Below are 18,639 nucleotides of genomic sequence, written 5' to 3'. Positions count from 1 at the left end.
AGTGGCTTGCAGTACAATACCACATCATACTACTTACAATTTCAGTCAGATTTTCAATGCATATTTTAAAAATTTTGGTTACATAATCTTGAAGGCACTCCATCAGATTGACAAGCATTTTCAAAATACAGGTTTAAGGACTGGTATCTATACATCCTACTTGTTTTTACAGCTTTTGCATTTTGGTAGGAGATGAATTACAGGCATATTATACAGCTGTGGAATTCATTACAAGCCAAAGCTGATATTTTTTAAATCATCTGTGGGCGAAGTCAAACTCCTCTTTCCTACTTCTATAGTACTATAGTTCAGGATAGAACTTGCGGAAATAAACAGCTAGCGATGCTTTGCACGTATTTCTCTGAAAAGCTAATTTACCATCGGAACACAACTATTTAATAGTACAGTAATATACACCGTTATTTCATCTTCCAAGTACCGTATATACAAACCTGCGAACTAATATATAACAGTTTTATTTCCTGACTGTTATAATTTGCACAGTATGTTGCATGTCTATATCTGTACTAGTTTTACACGGATGTTAAAGATTCTGCTTAAAGTCACAGGCAAATTCTGTAGCACAGAACAGATATTTAATCCACTTAGGCATGCAGTAGACTGTGTATCTCCGTCACTATTAACAGACAGCTACTTGAAAAGTGACTTCCTAAGTACCTTCCTAACTATTCAGGGCCATTTAAATTTACTACAGAATGGAAGCTTTCCTCTAAAATTTCCCCCCCACACACACACCAATACCACTTTCAAGCTCCTCAGAGGAAAGAAACATTGATCATCTGTGTTGCGCTAGGAGGCACTGCCTTGTTACAATCCAATCCCGGTAGGGAAGGCACTCAGACTCCGTAAAGTATCTCTTAAAATGCTATTTATTGGAGCTAACACTATAAAGAAAAAGCAGATAGTATCAATAATCTTACATCCCTTCAGATGCTGGAAATCCTGAGCTGCGTGGAATTGAACAGGTGTCCAGCCAGACGCAGCGTGCCACACAGATCCCATCCATGGAAGATTACCCCATTTTGGTGATTTGAGCTCTTACAGGATTTTCTTAGAAGCAAACCAACTCTATTCATCACTTATTCTGTCAAATGAAAAGGACACTCACAATGGAACTTGCTGCTGAAGTTTCAGATAAAGGCAAGGATGCGCAGTTGGTGTAACCACTGGTACCACGTAGGAGCTGCCTACGAGCTCCTCTGTTACAATTAGCTGATGAAGTTTATCCTCCAGCAAAGGGACATGCAAAGCACAGCACAGCACAGGCCTGCACTTAGGTTACCTGTTACGTGGATTTCTACCTCCTTGATGTACAATGGTCTTCCAGTCAGGATCGCTACAGCATCTTATGCGGCAGTGGGATGTAAATCCTTTAAAGTAAATTGAGTTTACTGATTAAGCTATAGAGCTGTAAAAAAATCCAGTTAAATTGCATACCTGTCAGCACCACCGTGTGTTCTCCACCACAAGCAACCTTATTCACCTTTTCCATAATTCCCAGTACAGGCTGTGGGACTCTATTGTTCTTCAGCTGTTCAGGCAATAATCCCAGTTTCCCATTCTCAGGTTCTCCAAAAGTATAGAGCTCACCATCTCCTGTGTAAATACAGAACAGAGCAGGATTTCCAGCATGAACTCACAAGCAAGGCTGGGTTGTCAAGACTGCTACAGACACAAATCAGTGAGATAGAAAAGTGTATGAAAAGTATGGGATAATGCAACTTATTTGTATAATGTCCAAACAGCTGTGCAAAGCAGTCTGCTTTGATGGGACAAGAAGGGGCTAAATTTTAGCCCCTCTCCAAGATGAGAACCGCAACATTTTGTGTGCAAGGAATCTAGCCAAGGGAATACCAAAACTATATACATCCTTCTGAGAGGTTATAATTCCCTCTGTAATCAGTATTTATGTCAACTGAAGTTGCTTGTAAGAATCTCAACTTAAATAGAAAATGGTTTTGAACTTAAATAGAAAATGGTTTTGCATGGAATTCTGATGGAAAATCCACACTTTCTTCTTGTAAGATATAGAGGAAAAAAAAGAAAAAAAGCAGAGTAAATGACATGAAAATGCGTGGTCTGGACAGCAAGAAGAGAGCAGTATATCCAACAACAGGAATATAGCGGAGGTTCAATAGCAGTAACTCCACCAGAATTAAGTTAAAAAAAAATAGTGAGAGGTCTTTACAGATCTCTTCCTGTAACTTCTTTCTGATCTGCTACATAATCATACGAGAAGACCCTTCTCATTCACCCTGACTTTTTAAGAATCCAGTTCAAAAACTCTTCAATCCCAAATTTGGGCAATTCATTTTACTCTGAAGTTTCGCTTGTTTTATCTTTTCCAATCACTCCCTTTGCTTTTTCATTGCTATGTAAGTCTGAATTACTATTCAAGACAGCATTCTATATATCCTTCTACCATAGTTAAAAATGGAACCTGTACAATATACTTTCCATTGTTATATTTACAATTTATCTACATTTATCTACTTCTTCTACATTTATCTCCATTTTACATTTATCTACATCGTGGGGGGTTTTTTACAATTTATCTACACCTACATTTCTGATTTTCCGTGCAAAGGCCCCCAGCTATTCTAACAGGTCAGAGTGAGGTTTAGGGAGAAACCGTTTTCTTACTGCCAGCAAAGCCTCAAGTTAACAGCTGAGTGTTCTCTACTCCTGAAAATATTCTGTGGAGTTGTATCCTCATAGCAAATTGTGGCTCAAAATCTAAATTTGAAATTACTTACCAAAAAAATCATCATACACTATTACTATCACATTTGGCTTTTAATACTAGTTGGATATAACAAAAGCACAAGGATAAGCAAAACTCTCACATGGAGCTAGTCCAAGATAAAGAAACGTCTAAACTAGTGTAGGAGCTGTCTGCTAAAGGAAATTCGTAGAGAGTGCTACAGTTACATAATCAACATAATAACAAACCCCAGACTTATAGTCCATTATTAAAGCTCGGTCATCAGAAGCACTCATCTCCAATATTTTTGGATACGTGCAGATTTGTACTTCAGGAAAAAAAGGAACTTTTACTTTCAGAGGGAGACATTCAGTGTCTTCAGAGGGCTAAATCCAGCATTCACAAATTTACTTTTACAGCATTTAGAGGCATTACTATTGCACGACGCACAAGTATCTGAGAGATTCTTATTCAGAAGCGATGATTTCCTTTCCAACATGAAAGTTGGGTTAACCTTAGAAATGCTGGTCTTTCCCCACAGACAATGAAGACAGACAACTGGAATACTGTGTCCAGTTTTGGGCTCCCCAGTTCAAGAGGGACAGGGAACTGCTGGAGCGAGTCCAGCGAAGAGCAACTAAGATGATGAAGGGCTTGGAGCATCTCCCTTATGAGGAAAGGCTGAGAGAGCTGGGACTCTTTAGCCTGGAGAAGAGAAGGCTGAGGGGAGACCTTATTATGGCGTACAAGTATCTAAAGGGTGGGTTGAAGGAGGATGGAGCCAGGCTCTTTTCAATGGTTCCAAGTGACAGGACGAGGGGCAATGGGCACAAGTTAGAACACAGGAAGTTCCGTTCAAATACACGGAAACAGTTCTTTACGGTTCAGGTGACAGAGCACTGGCACAGGCTGCCCAGGGAGGTTGTGGAGTCCCCTTCCCTGGAGATTTTCAAGACCCGCCTGGATGCAGTCCTGAGTAATGTGCTCTGGGCAATCCTGCTTTGGCAGGGGAGTTGGACTAGATGATCTCTAGAGGTCCCTTCCAACTCTGATGATTCTGTGATTCTGTGATAAGTTCAAATAAAGTTTCAAAGCTGAAGCCTTATTTTGGTGTTCAGGATTGACCATTAGAGAAGCCCATCCCTCTCTCCATTGAACATATGCAGAGAAGCTACTTACTAGTTTTCTGTTAGCTTTTGTAAATATTCCCCCATTTGCACAGGTGATATATTTGTTGCTTTTTCCTTGCACTCTGTCAGCCACAACTTAAAATTTGGGAATTTAATGACAATGGCAATAGAAAAATAAGCCTACACAGAAATAGGAAATACAGAAGAGCTAAAAGTGAACGTATAAATAAAAATGTGAAGTAGAAAAAATGAAGCTGCATATGCATTCTAAAAAGCAAATAAAATTAGACAAATTATTAAAACCAAGTTAGGAAAAACTGAAAGATATAATTCAAAACTGAAATTTATTAAAACTTGGGCATACCAAGCCAAGACAGGAAAGGAATTTTATCTTTTTGAATTTTTAATTCTGTTGATGAGAGAGTCAAAACTGCTGTCAGTAAGAAATGTGTTGTTTTTATTGAACCTTCCTGAGCTTTACTCTGGCAATACACTCATTTAAAATTTCCTTTTCCATGAATAAAAACTGAGCGAGAATTTCAGGTTGCAAAACTGCATCTTCATTTTGTGTAATTATGGGACAACTAGTTAGTAATACATTTTCATTTAAGACATCTGCTAAATCCAATAGATAAACTAGATTAAAAATGTTTTTCCTGGAAAACTCTTTTGACAGCAGTATCTTTTTTTTTTTCTTTGTGGCACTTGGCTCCGGATTACTATGTGCTAAAGAGTGACTGCAGCAGCGCATGCATAGAACAGAGCAGCACAGACTGCTGTTGCCACAATCCTCCATCAGAAGGGCTTTGATTCATTCTGAAAACCCTTAAACTACTGTGTCTTTTAATAAAACAGTTCTCCTCCTCCCATACTCTCAGAGGAAGTGATGCTGGAGCAGTCATGCTTATCTGTGATGTGTGTTGTTACCTTTGGTATGAACAGTCCACAACAAGCAAAAAAAAACCTCGGTCTAAATTATTATCTATTTTCTTCAAAGGAAGCTGAGAATAGGTTTTCAATGAATTCTAACTATAGGAAGAATCCGAAGAAAAAGGACTTGGGGCTGCTGGTTGATGAGAAGCTCAACATGAACCAGCAATGTGCACTTGCAGCCCAGAAGGCCAACCGTATCCTGGGCTGCATCAGAAGTGTGGCCAGCAGGTCAAAGGAGGTGATTCTGCCCCTCCACTCCCGTGAGACCCCACCTGGAGTACTGCATCCAGCTCTGGAGTCCTCAGCACAAGAAGGACGTGGACCTGTTGGAGCGCGTCCAGAGGGGGGCCATGAAGATGATCAGAGGACTGGAGCACCTCTCGTCTGAGGACAAGCCGAGAGTTGGGGTTGTTCAGCCTGGCTGGTTGTTCAGCTGGGCTTTTTACAAGGGCACATAGTGATAGGACGAGGGGGAATGGATTCAAACTGGAAGAGGGTAGATTTAGATATTAGGAAGAAAAGTTTCACTTTGAGGGTGGTGAGACACTGAAACAGGTTGCCCAGGGAAGCTGTGGAGGCCTCATCCCTGAAAGTGTTCAAGGATGGATGGGGGAGCAACCTGGTCTAGTGGAAGGTGTCCCTGCCATGAATGGTCTTTAAGGTCCCTTCCAACCTAAACCATTCTATGATTCTAAGCATGTCTCTTATTTAATGGTAAAGTTCATTCAGGAACAAAAAAAAAAGATACTATGCATTTTTTAAGATACATCAGCTTCAAATTTATTTAAATGCATAAATTTATCAAATAACTTGACAATTCGGAAGAAAATGTATGACATACTCAAAGAGCAAAAACTGTAAAAAATGACTTTTTTTCATAAAAGTCGAATTCCTCCTTTAAATGGAAAATGGGCCCTAAGCCTCAACATAAAGTTGCAAACCAGCACTTCCACCAAAGATTTAGAATCTAACTTTGACGGCACAATATTCACTTGCAAAGCTCATAATACCTAAGAAATTTAGCCTCTGCCTTAGACAAAAAAGCCCCAGACAATTATATATGGTTTCTCTATTTTCCAAGATCACTTCTGCCTCTCACAACAGCACAGATTCTTCAAATACCATGCTCCTGAGCCACTAAGGCTAGCAACTGGACTTATTATCTTTGCTGAATGCTCTAACCGCACAGAGAGGCAATCAGGGAATGACAATAATACAGTCTTACTCAATGTCAAACTTCCTGCAGGGTTTCACAGGGCTCGGGCTATTAAGAGTAGCCAGCCACAATCTATTCACAGTGTTACATCCTCTTCAGCAGGACAATGAAACATGATAGCAGCTGTATTTCCCAACTACCATCATCAGAGGTGTAACCCCATCTTCCCAGCTGTCCTTATTTTTTCTATCATTCTGACACTTTTCTTTCATGCACATACAAACTACACCAATAATACTACAACACTTCATTTACCTGCATGTATCTGTGCAGAAATACCTTTGCTGCATTCTTCTACACTTCTTTTCTAAGAGGTGTTTTGCAGTCATTTCAATCTGTCTGTGTTTTTTAAGAAACAGCAAATGCTCACAGCTGCAGAAAAGTGTATTTCATTTCACTTCTAAACTATGGACTGTATTTAGGCTTCTCTGTTCAGTTTGATTTTCTGTTTTAATTCTGATATTTATCCTTACACCTACGTGCAGAAATACTCTGAACAGGCTGATACTTTGCAGGTATTTGCAGCAGCATCAATTTTCTATTCTAAAACAGTACCCCAATTAACAAAAAAATTCACTGTGATGTAAAACTTTCCATAATGAAAACATGCCATTGACAAAAAGAGATTTTATTAGGGATTCTAAGTGAAAAGAAAGAAAAAAAACAAAAACAAAACAACAACAAAAAGAACCCTGTATTTTTTTGGAAGGTAAGTATTGTTTTAATACTCTTGGATTTGACATATATTTCTAGAAACAAGCTGATAAATCCCCAAAACCACTTGGGAATTAACTACTTACGTGGTTCTCTTTGAAGAGACCAGCACTTCTTTTAAAACAGTACTGCACTGCAAATATTAATCCAATCACAATCTAATTAATAGGATTAGAGATTCAAATGGCCAAGCTTCCACTGACTTCCCAAACTAATCAAGTTTATTACATTTTTTCAACTTAATAATCCAGCTAACAATGATAAACCCATTTATTAAAGCAATTTTTGAATACATTACACATCCCTTTAAGGCAAATAATAGTCTAAAACCTACGAAGAATAGCTATCAAGCATAAAAAGAATCCAGTCAAACCCAGATAAATTTTGAGTACAGTATACGCGCAGTACATCTGCGTTTTAAGGACTTCATGTACTGTGTTCAGTACATCTGCATTTTAAGGACATTCTGTTCACAATGGAACCTGTTTTTTTAATTTTCTCCTCTCCTACGAGTCACATTCTCAGATGTTGAACTTTCCCTAGTGTGGCATATTTTCTGTATCACTAAGCTTTAGGTCACAGGTGCATGGCAACGAAGTGGGCAGGCGAAAAAAAAACTATCTTCGCCCCTCAAAGGTAAAGGCACATACTGTAGACAAGCGAAGATAAGACACCTGGCTGGCAGCAAATGAGGGCAGTAGACAAAAGAATTGGATCACTCTATGATCTCTTCAGTAAAGGAAGAAAAAAAAAAAAAAGAAGTATTTATTCAAGACCAAATTGGTTGAAACCACCTCAAATGCTGAAGTCCTGAGCATGGAAGTGTTTGTGAAATGGATGATCTTTAAAACTAGTCCTTAAAAATAACGACAAAGTACATTAAAAGAAGGAATTCAAGGAACCCACAAAGCTCTCCATGAAAAGATACCTTCTCAGTGAGAATCTATCTTGACCTTGGTTATAATAACAGTTCAGGCAGGGGAAACATCAGAAGAGGTCTAATATATTCAATTCCTTTCTGGCTCCATGAATGTAATTCTGCAGTAGACACCAGAGCAGTGCCTAGATAAATTGGCTTTTCCTGCTCCTCATCTCCTCCAGTGGTCAAATGAGCTATAAATGCTTGCCAAGCTTAATGCTTTCTGAAAAACTGTCCCCTCTTGAGTGAGTGTAGTCAAACACTAATCAAGTAAAGATGGACTCAAAATCATTGCTATGCTCCTGGAGCTCACTCTTTTTCTGTTGCTTTGTTTGAGACATACCTCTAATATGGGGACCTAACATACCAAGTCTGCAAAAAGAAAGGAAAGGAAACAGATACTGGGAAAAAGTCCCAAAGCCCTAAGGAGGGCTGGAAGCTACAAACTAAAAACTTCTTTTCAGTGGAACACTGTGAAGAATGCAAAGTTAGAGGAAAAGGGAGCAAACAATCATCTTTCAAACATGAAGCAAGTAACCAGACAAGTTTCCTAACATGCGGATGGAAATGAGCTATCCATTGCCGGTGCGTGTGCCTAGACTAAATTTCAGAAGTGTTTTTTATTTAAAATAATTCAGGATATATTTTGTTCTTCAATTCTACAACTACTTTTGGCATCAGTGGGGCCCATGTGTACGTGGTAGAATACAGGTGGCTGACATGTTTAGTAGTTAGTTATTGTCTGCAAAGAAGGCATTCTAAAAAGCAAAAGTGAGAAAAGTAACAAATCATCTTTTTGGAACTACTAGAGTTGAGAAACTTTGGGAGTTGGCGGAGGGCTGTAGAACTGAAGTACAAATTCAGATGACTGAATGCCGTACAATTTCCGTAAAACATGCTTTTATCTACTAAAGTTTGTGTGATGATTCCACCCTACTTTTCACTGACATCGCACTTGGCTTTATAGTAGTTAAACACCTGAAAGACAAATGCCTATAAAACCTTTTATAAAACCAGTTATTTCAAAGCAATAACTTTAGTTTAAAAAAAAAAAAAAAAAGCTGAAGTCTGCTTTTCACCACTTTTTCTCTCAATAGTCACTTATTAATGAACATCCTGCCCTGGAGAGGGCACTCTGTGACCACATGATGTATCCTAGTATCTTCATTAACCATCTTTTAGTTTTAACCCAGATAGGCCTGTGATCCTAACACTTTGCTTACCCAGTATACAGCTTATGTCAAACTTAAATATATTAAGAAAGGGAACCATACGGTGCCATGCTCATCAGTTCAGCCCAGCAACATGTATCAAAAGTCCTACATCCTGCAACTATGCTTTATTATTAAAGATAGTATGTAATTTGATGCTTTTTTATGTACAAGTCATGTTTAAAAAGTCAAAATGTAGTAATTCTATAGTATAGTTATATAAGTATATAGTTATGTAAGTATAGTATAGATAAGTTATAGGTGTTGAAAGCTTTGTATTAACAGTGTTTCTCCCATTTCTTCCATCGCAACAGCAACCACAATCTAAAAAAGTTCCTCTGGTATACTTTATTGATGTTGAGGAAATTAATATAGATTATACACTCACCTGAATAGTTCAAATTTCAGTTCTGGAAATACAGAACCACTCTGTTTTCCAGATATTTCCTCCAAAAGTAGATATTGAAAATAACACTAATCACTCTAAATGCCAGTATACAAGACAAAACCATACAATAAAAATACACAGAAAACTCCCTGTGCTAGGCAAACTTTTACACATACTTCAAGGCATAATTCAATGATCAAATGTCAATTTGGGGGAAAAAAACCCTATCCCTGTAATATGAATATTCCAAATACTCCATAATTAACTATTTTGCTATGTTCTACCACCCCTCAGAGGCAGAATAATGAGAATGTCAACCACTGTTCTGAGCCAGTCCAACACGCCCTACAGGCAAGTGTTTTCCATAAGTGAAAGAAGAATCCACATAATACTAAAAGAATCACCTTTTTTTAAGCAAAACCTTTTAACAGCATCATGCCTTGACTTCCTTCCTAACTAGGCTGTAAGAAAAATAACGTAACTACATTGGTACTCAGACTCAGCTTGCAGAACTTCCAAATTCATAATTTAATGGCTAACTTCATAGCTAAAATAATGTGTGACAACAGTACACTTAGATTAAATGCATAAACTTTATTTTTAAACACTGGCTGGATATACACTGACACTAGTGCAACAGAAGATCAAAGAACCTGGATGCCCAACGCTAAATTTCTATGGTAGTTAAAACTATCAGCCAAATAAAAAAACATATCTCCCTTCACCACAAAAGAGGCCGTCCGTATGTCTACAGTTTCAGCAAAACAGATTGAAGCCAAATTTGTGCAGGATTTGCAGATACTAAGGCTGAAAATTAAGATTTTCCACCTCATACCCAGGTCTGTTTAAGCAGTGACAGGTTGAACGACTCTCCATTTTTACAAGTGATAACCAGTTCATCTCCCTACTAATATTTTAAGAGGCTCCATTTCTCTTACCCAGCTGCTACCCTAATCCTTTTTTCTCATACTCCTCCATTAAAAGTTTCCCCTCCCTTAGAGCACTTGGCACACACTGTTCTCTTTGCTCTTAGATGCTTGTCCTCAACCCTTCTTCTAACGAGAGCTTTTGTTACATCCCACTGCAGTCTTGTCAGAGCTTCAGCTCTTGGCTTTAAGGCAGAAATACACACCTTACTATAACCTTGAAGTAAGGATCTTCCCCCCCCCCCCCATTTATTTCGAGTTCTGGAAGCTGTAGATTTCCTAACAGGTGCTGAGGTCCTGATCAGTCATGGGCATTTCATTCATTTACTGTAATGAAGCATCTATAATAGAAGTTGCACGCTACCAGCATAACACCTAATTAGTATTTGTCTAGCATAGGAAGCTCTCGTTCTGTTAATAGCATATTCTCAGAGAGCTATATAGATATTGTATGTGGAAAAGTAACATTTATCAAGTAACCTGAGAAAAACATCTGATGGAATAGTTCCTGGGTACCCATTAAAAGCTTTACAATCAAAACTATTGATCCTTTGAAATCTTTAATTACTCTGAGGGGACTAAACTGTAAAGCTTAATAAAGTAAATCTATATGGCTGAGAGGAGTTCATGGCTGCTCATATATAACACCACCAGAAATGACTGATAAATTCCCCCTTATTGGCATTATTAAAAAATTAGTGGCAACATCACTTTGGAAACCAGCAGGCAAGTGGGAAGAGAGAGGTGGAAAGCAACAGAGAGGTGGGTTGGTTTCGAGATCAGACACCGACTCACTGTTGCATATGCTTTTCCTAATATCATATACTGCCTTTTTTATACTTACTTCAAAACTTACATTTAATACATAACAACAAACTTTGACAACAATCTTGCACTACTAGTAAATGAGATTAATTTTTCCTCAAAACATAGTAAGTCTATTTAATATTTATATTTCTAGAGAAGATGAAGATGATTATTTGATCATCACAAAAAAATGAATCTCAAGAAAAGTTGGATTATTGAAACCATGATATTAATCCAGAACATTTGTCATAACCATCATGAAAATAAAATGTTGCAAGATAGTCATTCTTTCTAATATACTTTTGCATAACAATGTGCAAAAGCAGAAAATTAATTGCATTTTTTTCTCACAGTATTGTTAATTCAACAATAATATACAATTATATAGTAGATTACATACAAGTTACCCAACTAAATCAATTAGGACCACATTTTAGAGAACCGGTCTTCGGTAAAATCTCCCAATGTGCTACAAAACTACATAGATGACTTTCTGCCACACGGCAGGTTTTAACAACTATGACATATCTAGTTTCAAAAGTAATGAATGCCTCATTAGCTACCTTTACAAAGATGACAATTTGAGAACCACCGACTCTTCTCCACTAACTGCTATTCCCATTCTCTTACCTGTTATCAAGGCAGAGTGATAATATCCACAGGATACAGAGGAAACAGGTTTTCCAACATCCACTTGACAAGGGACAGTGACACAGGCTTTATCAGCCAGGCCAATCTGGCCTTCCGAATTGTCACCCCACACAAAAAGCTGCCCATCCTCTAAAATGAAGACACAGACAGTTAACAGATTTAAAACCAAAACTAATAAAAAGTTCACCTACCCATTTAAGATCATTTCATAAACTCTGTGTATGAGACTACTAAATGTCATTATCTCAGGGACATAAATAATAAAATGGTATTTAGCACAACGCAACAACGCAGTCTGAAGTAAGAGGGTATCCCTTAAGCTTTTCAAAAGTGACACTGAACACTTAGTCATCAACTGATATTAGACGATAAATAGCAACAGGAAAAGTACTACATAAAAACATTCCTTCAAAAAGAGTAAGACTGGGCATATAAGACAATGCAGTTGCCTGAGGTCGGTATGAAAATATTACAGTGAATTTAAGGCATCTTCTCATTTTTAGTAGCAAGCCACCACTTTCTTATTCTTCCAAATTTATTCTTGGTCCAGACTTTGGTACACACCCCACTTATTCTTGCCTTATCTTTCACTGCTCTTCACAGGTGATTATATTGCCCAGCTTCATTTTGTTTTCCTTAAACTACCACAATAGCTGTTCCAGGTTTATTAAGACCAGACTCTGTTGACACAATGACCAATGCCAGCAGTAAAAAACCAAAAAAAGGTAGCAAACAACATGAAAAATCACTAGGCTTTTCTAGAAGAGATGAGGTCTTCTCTCTGCATATTTCTTATTGTTGGGAAATAAATTGTGAATAAAAAATGTACCGTCTACAGTGCTACTGAGATGCTGTTGGGAACTAAAATCATTCAAAGTTGACTTACAAATCTCAGGAAAATGTCAGCAATCGTCACAAAAATCCCGCAACCCAGCCGAGCAAGCTAGCATCTCCCTCATACACTCTTAGGCTCTCTGTCACATTCTGAAATGACAGCCCCAATGACTTATCCTAAACATGTACAGAAACAGCTGCTTTATAGCAAAACTTATAGGGTAATAAAGGACCACCCATTCAATGGCTGAAAGTATTATAATGGTGCGGACTTCGACATGTCATAATTGGATAATTTGCCATCGGAGAAATAGGTCATAGGTTCGGCCTCTCTCAGAATTGACACAGCTGTGTAGCCTGCGCCAGTAGACCAAAAGAGTTGCAGTAAGAAGTGGAATTAGAGAAACCTAGTTTTCATGAGATTAATGTTTTGTAGCTGGCTTCTCTGGAAACGAACTGAAGACTATTCCCATTTTGAGCGTATTCATACTGTCTCTCCTTTGTAAGGATTCCTACTAAACTAGTACAGGTTGAGAACCCATCGCAGGCCATCGCTCATGGAAAAGGTCCGCTTTCATAAAAATTGTAGGAAGGTAATGAGACTGCCACCCCTTATCACATTGTGTTGAAATAGGCAATTGGCTATCAAAAAATGACTACTGTTACTAGGGGAAGAAGACAGGGAGGCATAGAAAATACACCCACCTATGCAGACAGAATGCTGGAATAAATGTTTCCCTGGAACACCAGGCTGGACGCACATAAATAGCTTTTATTAGTGGTTGCTCTTACCAGTAACTGCTGCTGACGTGTATGATCCAGCTGCTAGCTGTTTGATCTTGTGCTGGTTGGTAAAAAAACTAATTAAATGAAATGTGGTCCTTTCCTCTGTGTCACCTAATCCCAACTGACCTTCACTGTTACCTCCAGCAGCATACACATTTCCTTTTTCTGCGTACAGAAAAGCACATGTAACACACAGAATAAAGACATTCTCATCAGTAGTAAAATGTTAGAGAAACTGAAGCAAGTAATTTAATTTTCAATGGAAAAACATTAAAGTTGGGGTTCACTGCCCTGAAATATCCTCGAATTGACATTAGCAGTTTCTGTTGATCCTAGCAACAAGGCTTTTCTGCACATGCTTGGATCAGAACTGTCTGAAAGTCTTACATAGACTGACTGCGTTTCCCACCATTCTGGAGACTGATCTAAAAAGTAAACATAATTTGAAGTTCTGCAAGAGTTCTGAGAAAATGACTACTAGTAGCCCTGGCAGCCAGAAGCAGCTCCTTCCCCAAATAATGTATATTTTAAGATAAAGCAGGAGGAAAATGGCGAATGATGTCACAGGCAAGAAAACTGAAATTGTATCAGTACATAAATTAAAGAGATGCATAACTTGATGGTTTTGAGTACTGTGAATGAACTATGTTTTTGCTTAGGTTTTTATTAGAAATATTCTACTCATTTTAATAGTTAAATCACTTTTGATTTAATTAACTAGGTCTTTATTTTGTTTAAGAATCTCAAAGATGAAGTTAAAACTGATGATTGATATCTTCAGCTTAAGAGAACTTTAAGATTTATATTTTTAATTTTAGAATGTTTCACATCTAAAGTGCTCATTTATGACGAAAAAGATAAGGCCCATTAATAACACAAATCCAGACACAAATGTGATAAGTAACTGACATACAATTTATAAATGGTCCTTGCTATATAAAAGACCACAAATTATCTAGCCAGCGTGTACACTAAAAGTGACTAATATTTACCCTGTGCAGTCTTGCATACTCAACTGTTATTAAAATGTTCTGTTTTATTCTAATAGTCTTATTTACAGTGCTCAGGGTCTCCACATATATAAACCTCATAATAATCAAGCAATCCTCTTTATATCATTACTGCAAGCTAAGGGATTGCAACCACAAAGACGGCTACTCCATTACATAAATTTTAGAAGCATGACAAGAATTTGCATCAATTCTCTGTATACTGTCTCTCTAAAAATTTATTTTTTAGTTTAAATTTACAGTTTATTTATTTATAACTTAATAAAGCAACTTGTCATTGAAATAGCAGACTACCTTGTCTAACCAAAATGCAACAAAATTTGAAGACTTGAAAACATTCAGTTCTACTATATTTACTCAAATATATAACTTCACACTAATAAAGATAAATTACTTGTCAAAGGTAAATTTGAGTACAGATATATAAAAAATACTAATATACCTTTACAGGGCTTAAATGAAATATTGATAATTGTTAACTACACCTCAAATGCCAGCAAGAAAATTTTTCATCTGTCTATTGCTAGCAAACTCCTATATAACATTATTTTACAAATGCATTGGCTTAGAGTAAATCAAGCATTCAAAGAACTGGATACCAAACTCCCAAGTTTTAATGGTCCCATTTTCATTTATTTTTCCTTCCTCAATACTCCTGGGGTTCCTAATGTAATTTCGCATGAAAGCAAAGGAAGAAATCTATCTTTAATATGTATATAATATAGGTTACATACCTGTGTAAACTAAAGTGTGGTTTCTTCCACAAACAGCAAGTTTTGGTTTTTCTGGTTTTAAAGCTATGAATTAAAGCCAAAGGAGGGGGAAAAGTTATAAATAAGCTGATAGCTGGTTCAACAACAAAATGTTCTATGCTCTAGAGGGAGCTCTGGGGTTTTTTTCATATTTTTACCAATAGAGCGGTTACAAGATTCGTTGCCCATTTGAACCTAACATATGACTTATTAAATCAGGATTCCCCCAAGACAAGAAAACAGATACAGACCTTAAAAATTTACAGCTGATGCTCAGGTTAACTTGATCATGGCTATTTCATCACAAAGCCACATTCACCAGAATTTTCCATTTATGGGATATGCCTCAAAGAATGTATCACGTTGCAAGACAAAATGCAGGCTTAAAGCTGTCTTCAACTTTCATTAACAGCACTATTCTTAACTCCCTCTTACACTTTTCCCACTATCTTTAATTTTTAAAATCATACTGTTCTTTTGTCTTGTCATCTCTATCTTCCTTTGTTATGCACAGCTACCTTTTTTGCTAGACTTTTGCTCTTCAGTGCCCTCTTATTGATCGCTAAACTCAATTGCCAAAGACAGCCCTATCTGGACTAGTGCCTAAAATTTTTGCATATACAATCCTGTCTCAATTTCAGCTCAATTACTGCCCACCCATTGCATGTACTTCTCTGCACTCTGGTCACAGTGAAAGACTGGGAATGTAGGCAAGAGGAGTTGTTTTGGTGAGAACGAGAGAGAATACAGAGGCGCTTTTTCTCCCAGAGCAAGTGCACTCCATTTCAGAAACAGGAAAAAAACCTCACTGACTTTTCCATTCTCTTTCCAATTATTGATCATTGCCAAAAATTTATCGTCTCTCAGCCATGTCCATGGGCCCTATACAACGCCCTTAAAACAGCATTATTTTTACGTAATATACCTTTAATTGCTTTTCCACTGCACTAGTCCGTGACAAAGCCAACAACCATCATCCCTTTCACAAACCTTTTTACAGTCCTTCCAAATCAACTTTCATTAGCTCCAGAACATTCAGATTAAAGCCCCTTCTACCAAGTCACCGAATAAATCTATCTACTTAAGCACGAACTGTTTCTGGTCTATCACACACACAAACATAAATTGTCCAAATTCAGGTTCCTGCCTATCCTATCTGACACCTACCACTACCTACTATGGCTGGAACCATAACACTTCCAATGTTGGCTTCATCCTACAATCTTAATTTGCTTTATATCCCAAAACTCTGCTTCCAACTTCAGAGACGATCTTAATCAGCTCTTCAGAAGCCTGTGCTCTCTAACCTCCCTCCTAGTCAGGCTAATCAATTGTATCTGATGAGCCATGCTATGTTTACAACATTGCCGGCAATTTTTCATAACCAATTTCATTAGTCTCTCGTCAAGTCCCAGAAGAGATTTTCTCAGAAAACATGCAGCCACAACCATTTGGCCCCAAGCAGAAACCGAAATGCGTCCTTGCAAGGCCATTCCCAAAGCCAAGTGATGACTGAAAGCTAGCGAGAGAAGCTCCAGGGCTTTCTCCTGCTGCCTGCTGCCAAGAAAAGAAAGATACCCTCCTTGTGACTTTTTTCAATGGATGCCAGGTCTGGTTTGAATTGCTGTGATCTCCTCTTCACCTTTTATTCTCCATTGCAATTTGACAGTAAAACCAAAACTTGACACCCAATCCATTTAACCCAAGGTAAGAATCAATCTCTCACATGGCTGACAGAAGATGAGAACCTGAGAGTAGCTGCATTCTCCCTCTGAAGTGAAATAGAGAGAGGAGCAGATAAAGGACAGTAGAATAAACCAAATCAGGAAGAAAGGAGTTTGAACAAGCAGGATAACTTGTTTTTAACAATAAGCTAACAGATCGATCTGCTGGCAGAAAGGATGAGGATAAACATTTAATGGTGAAAAGAAATGTGTTAATAGGATAGATCTGACTTGACGTAAGTAAGGGATAGAGATAAATATTGACTTAGTTTTGTTTGACAAGATAAAACTGGTTAGGAAAGCTCAAGAAGATAACAGTGCAATTAAAACGTATTTTACAACACATAAAAGAATACAGGCATTTATTTTACTGCTTCATACAAATATATTAACATTGATGCCCCCTCGGGCACTTCTTATTCTTGCTAAAAATGTAGCAGCATGTGTAGAAAGTTCTCCCATAGATTTTTTCATTTTTAAAGGTGCTAAGACAAAAGTGATACAAAGGTTACACAATGCTGTTGCAGCTCTAATTTCTAACGCATAGACAACACTGCAGAGACCAGGCACCGATTAATGTCTTTGCAGTCACAATGAAGTTATGGTTTGTCAGAAAGGCAAATATTACATAAAATGAGAGCCCTCAAAAAGACAGGATTCTATGTATCTGAAGTAATCTTCAGACAGAAAAGGACCCAGAATCTCGAACTGATGGAAAATCAATCAGGGATCCTTTTAAGCTACCTTTATGAGCTTGTGCAGTCATACGGTACACATGATGAGTAAAGAAGGCAGAACCAGTTAGTTTGGAACTGCATCTTATGAAGTACCTTTTCACAAGGGTCTCCTTTCAAAAAGACAAAAAAAAAGAAAAATTAAACAAACCTTTAACACATGTTGGTTTGCTGACAGTGTTCTTTGATCCTAGTCCTAATTGGCCCCAGTTGTTACTGCCGAACATGTATAGTTTACCATTCCCTGAAAAAAAATGCACAGTCAGAATCCATACAAATATTTGCACACCTCATACAAGACAAGATGGTCATTCACACACTATGCTATTTATTATTTCCTTTTTAATGTGAGGTTTAAGATTAGGCAATTCAATACTTAAGTGTAAATAATAATTAATGTCCTTGCCATTTTTCAGTACAAAAGTAGTAATTGCATTAAGTAAGAAATCCCCAGCCAGAAGAAGGAACAAAAAGCAGCACAAGCATCCTCTTCTTTAACTACAGCACTGATTAGGTGCTCTTCAGAAAATAAAATGTACTCTTGGACAGACACTGCAGTTCAGAAACCACAGTATCACAGGCCTACTTATAAAATAACAGCGCATTTAACTGAGCACCCACATCTTTTACCCTAAAGACAGGAATAAATAGTGCAGCTATATAATTAATACAAACACAAATTTGTAACATTCAGCTTATTTTATTGTTAAGGGGCTATTTCTTTTACTGCTAAATGTCTTCTCTTAAAATTATTTACAAATTTGCGCTTCTACAGAACATAGTTTCTGATAAATTTGTGTTCACAAATTGCATTAATTTGTTACTCTGCCTGTAAAGAAGGAATGCATAAAACCCCCATGCACTCAGGGAGTTTTGTAAACCTAAATGCAAACATTAGATTACAAATATTCAACAGGAGCAATGCCAGAATCATATTTCAGAAACTGGTATGACATGTCATTGAACTTGCAGGTTTGACCATTACAAACAATGAACTGTTGTCATTCTGAATAAACAGTGGTTTTTTTAAGAGGATGGTATATGAAAAGATGAAACTTTTGTCATCAGGCATGCAAATTAGACAGCCAAAACTGACTAGTGACAATACCTTAAAATGAACTCATTTCATTTTTTTAAACTATTACCTTTTGTAAAGCTATGAAGTTCATACCCAAAGAT

At 37.4% G+C, this 18,639-nt stretch overlaps 1 protein-coding gene across 1 annotated transcript in view; it reads right to left on the bottom strand.

The window, feature by feature from the left end:
- Positions 1-18,639, bottom strand: part of RPGR (retinitis pigmentosa GTPase regulator) — a 43,486-nt gene that overhangs the window by 16,892 nt on the left and 7,955 nt on the right. The window contains exons 3-7 of the mRNA XM_082482042.1: positions 17,612-17,704; positions 14,985-15,047; positions 13,247-13,405; positions 11,600-11,749; positions 1,459-1,617 (exon numbers count right to left, since the gene is read on the bottom strand). Coding sequence (XP_082338168.1) covers positions 1,459-1,617; positions 11,600-11,749; positions 13,247-13,405; positions 14,985-15,047; positions 17,612-17,704 — 624 coding nt within the window. The remainder of the gene's footprint in view (positions 1-1,458; positions 1,618-11,599; positions 11,750-13,246; positions 13,406-14,984; positions 15,048-17,611; positions 17,705-18,639) is intronic.

This window comes from Vanellus vanellus, assembly GCF_965231255.1.
Source record: "Vanellus vanellus genome assembly, chromosome: 1".
In the NCBI taxonomy this organism is placed as follows: domain Eukaryota; kingdom Metazoa; phylum Chordata; class Aves; order Charadriiformes; family Charadriidae; genus Vanellus; species Vanellus vanellus.
The sequence above is the reverse complement of the archived record's forward strand: the minus strand, read 5'-3'. Positions and strand labels throughout refer to the sequence as shown.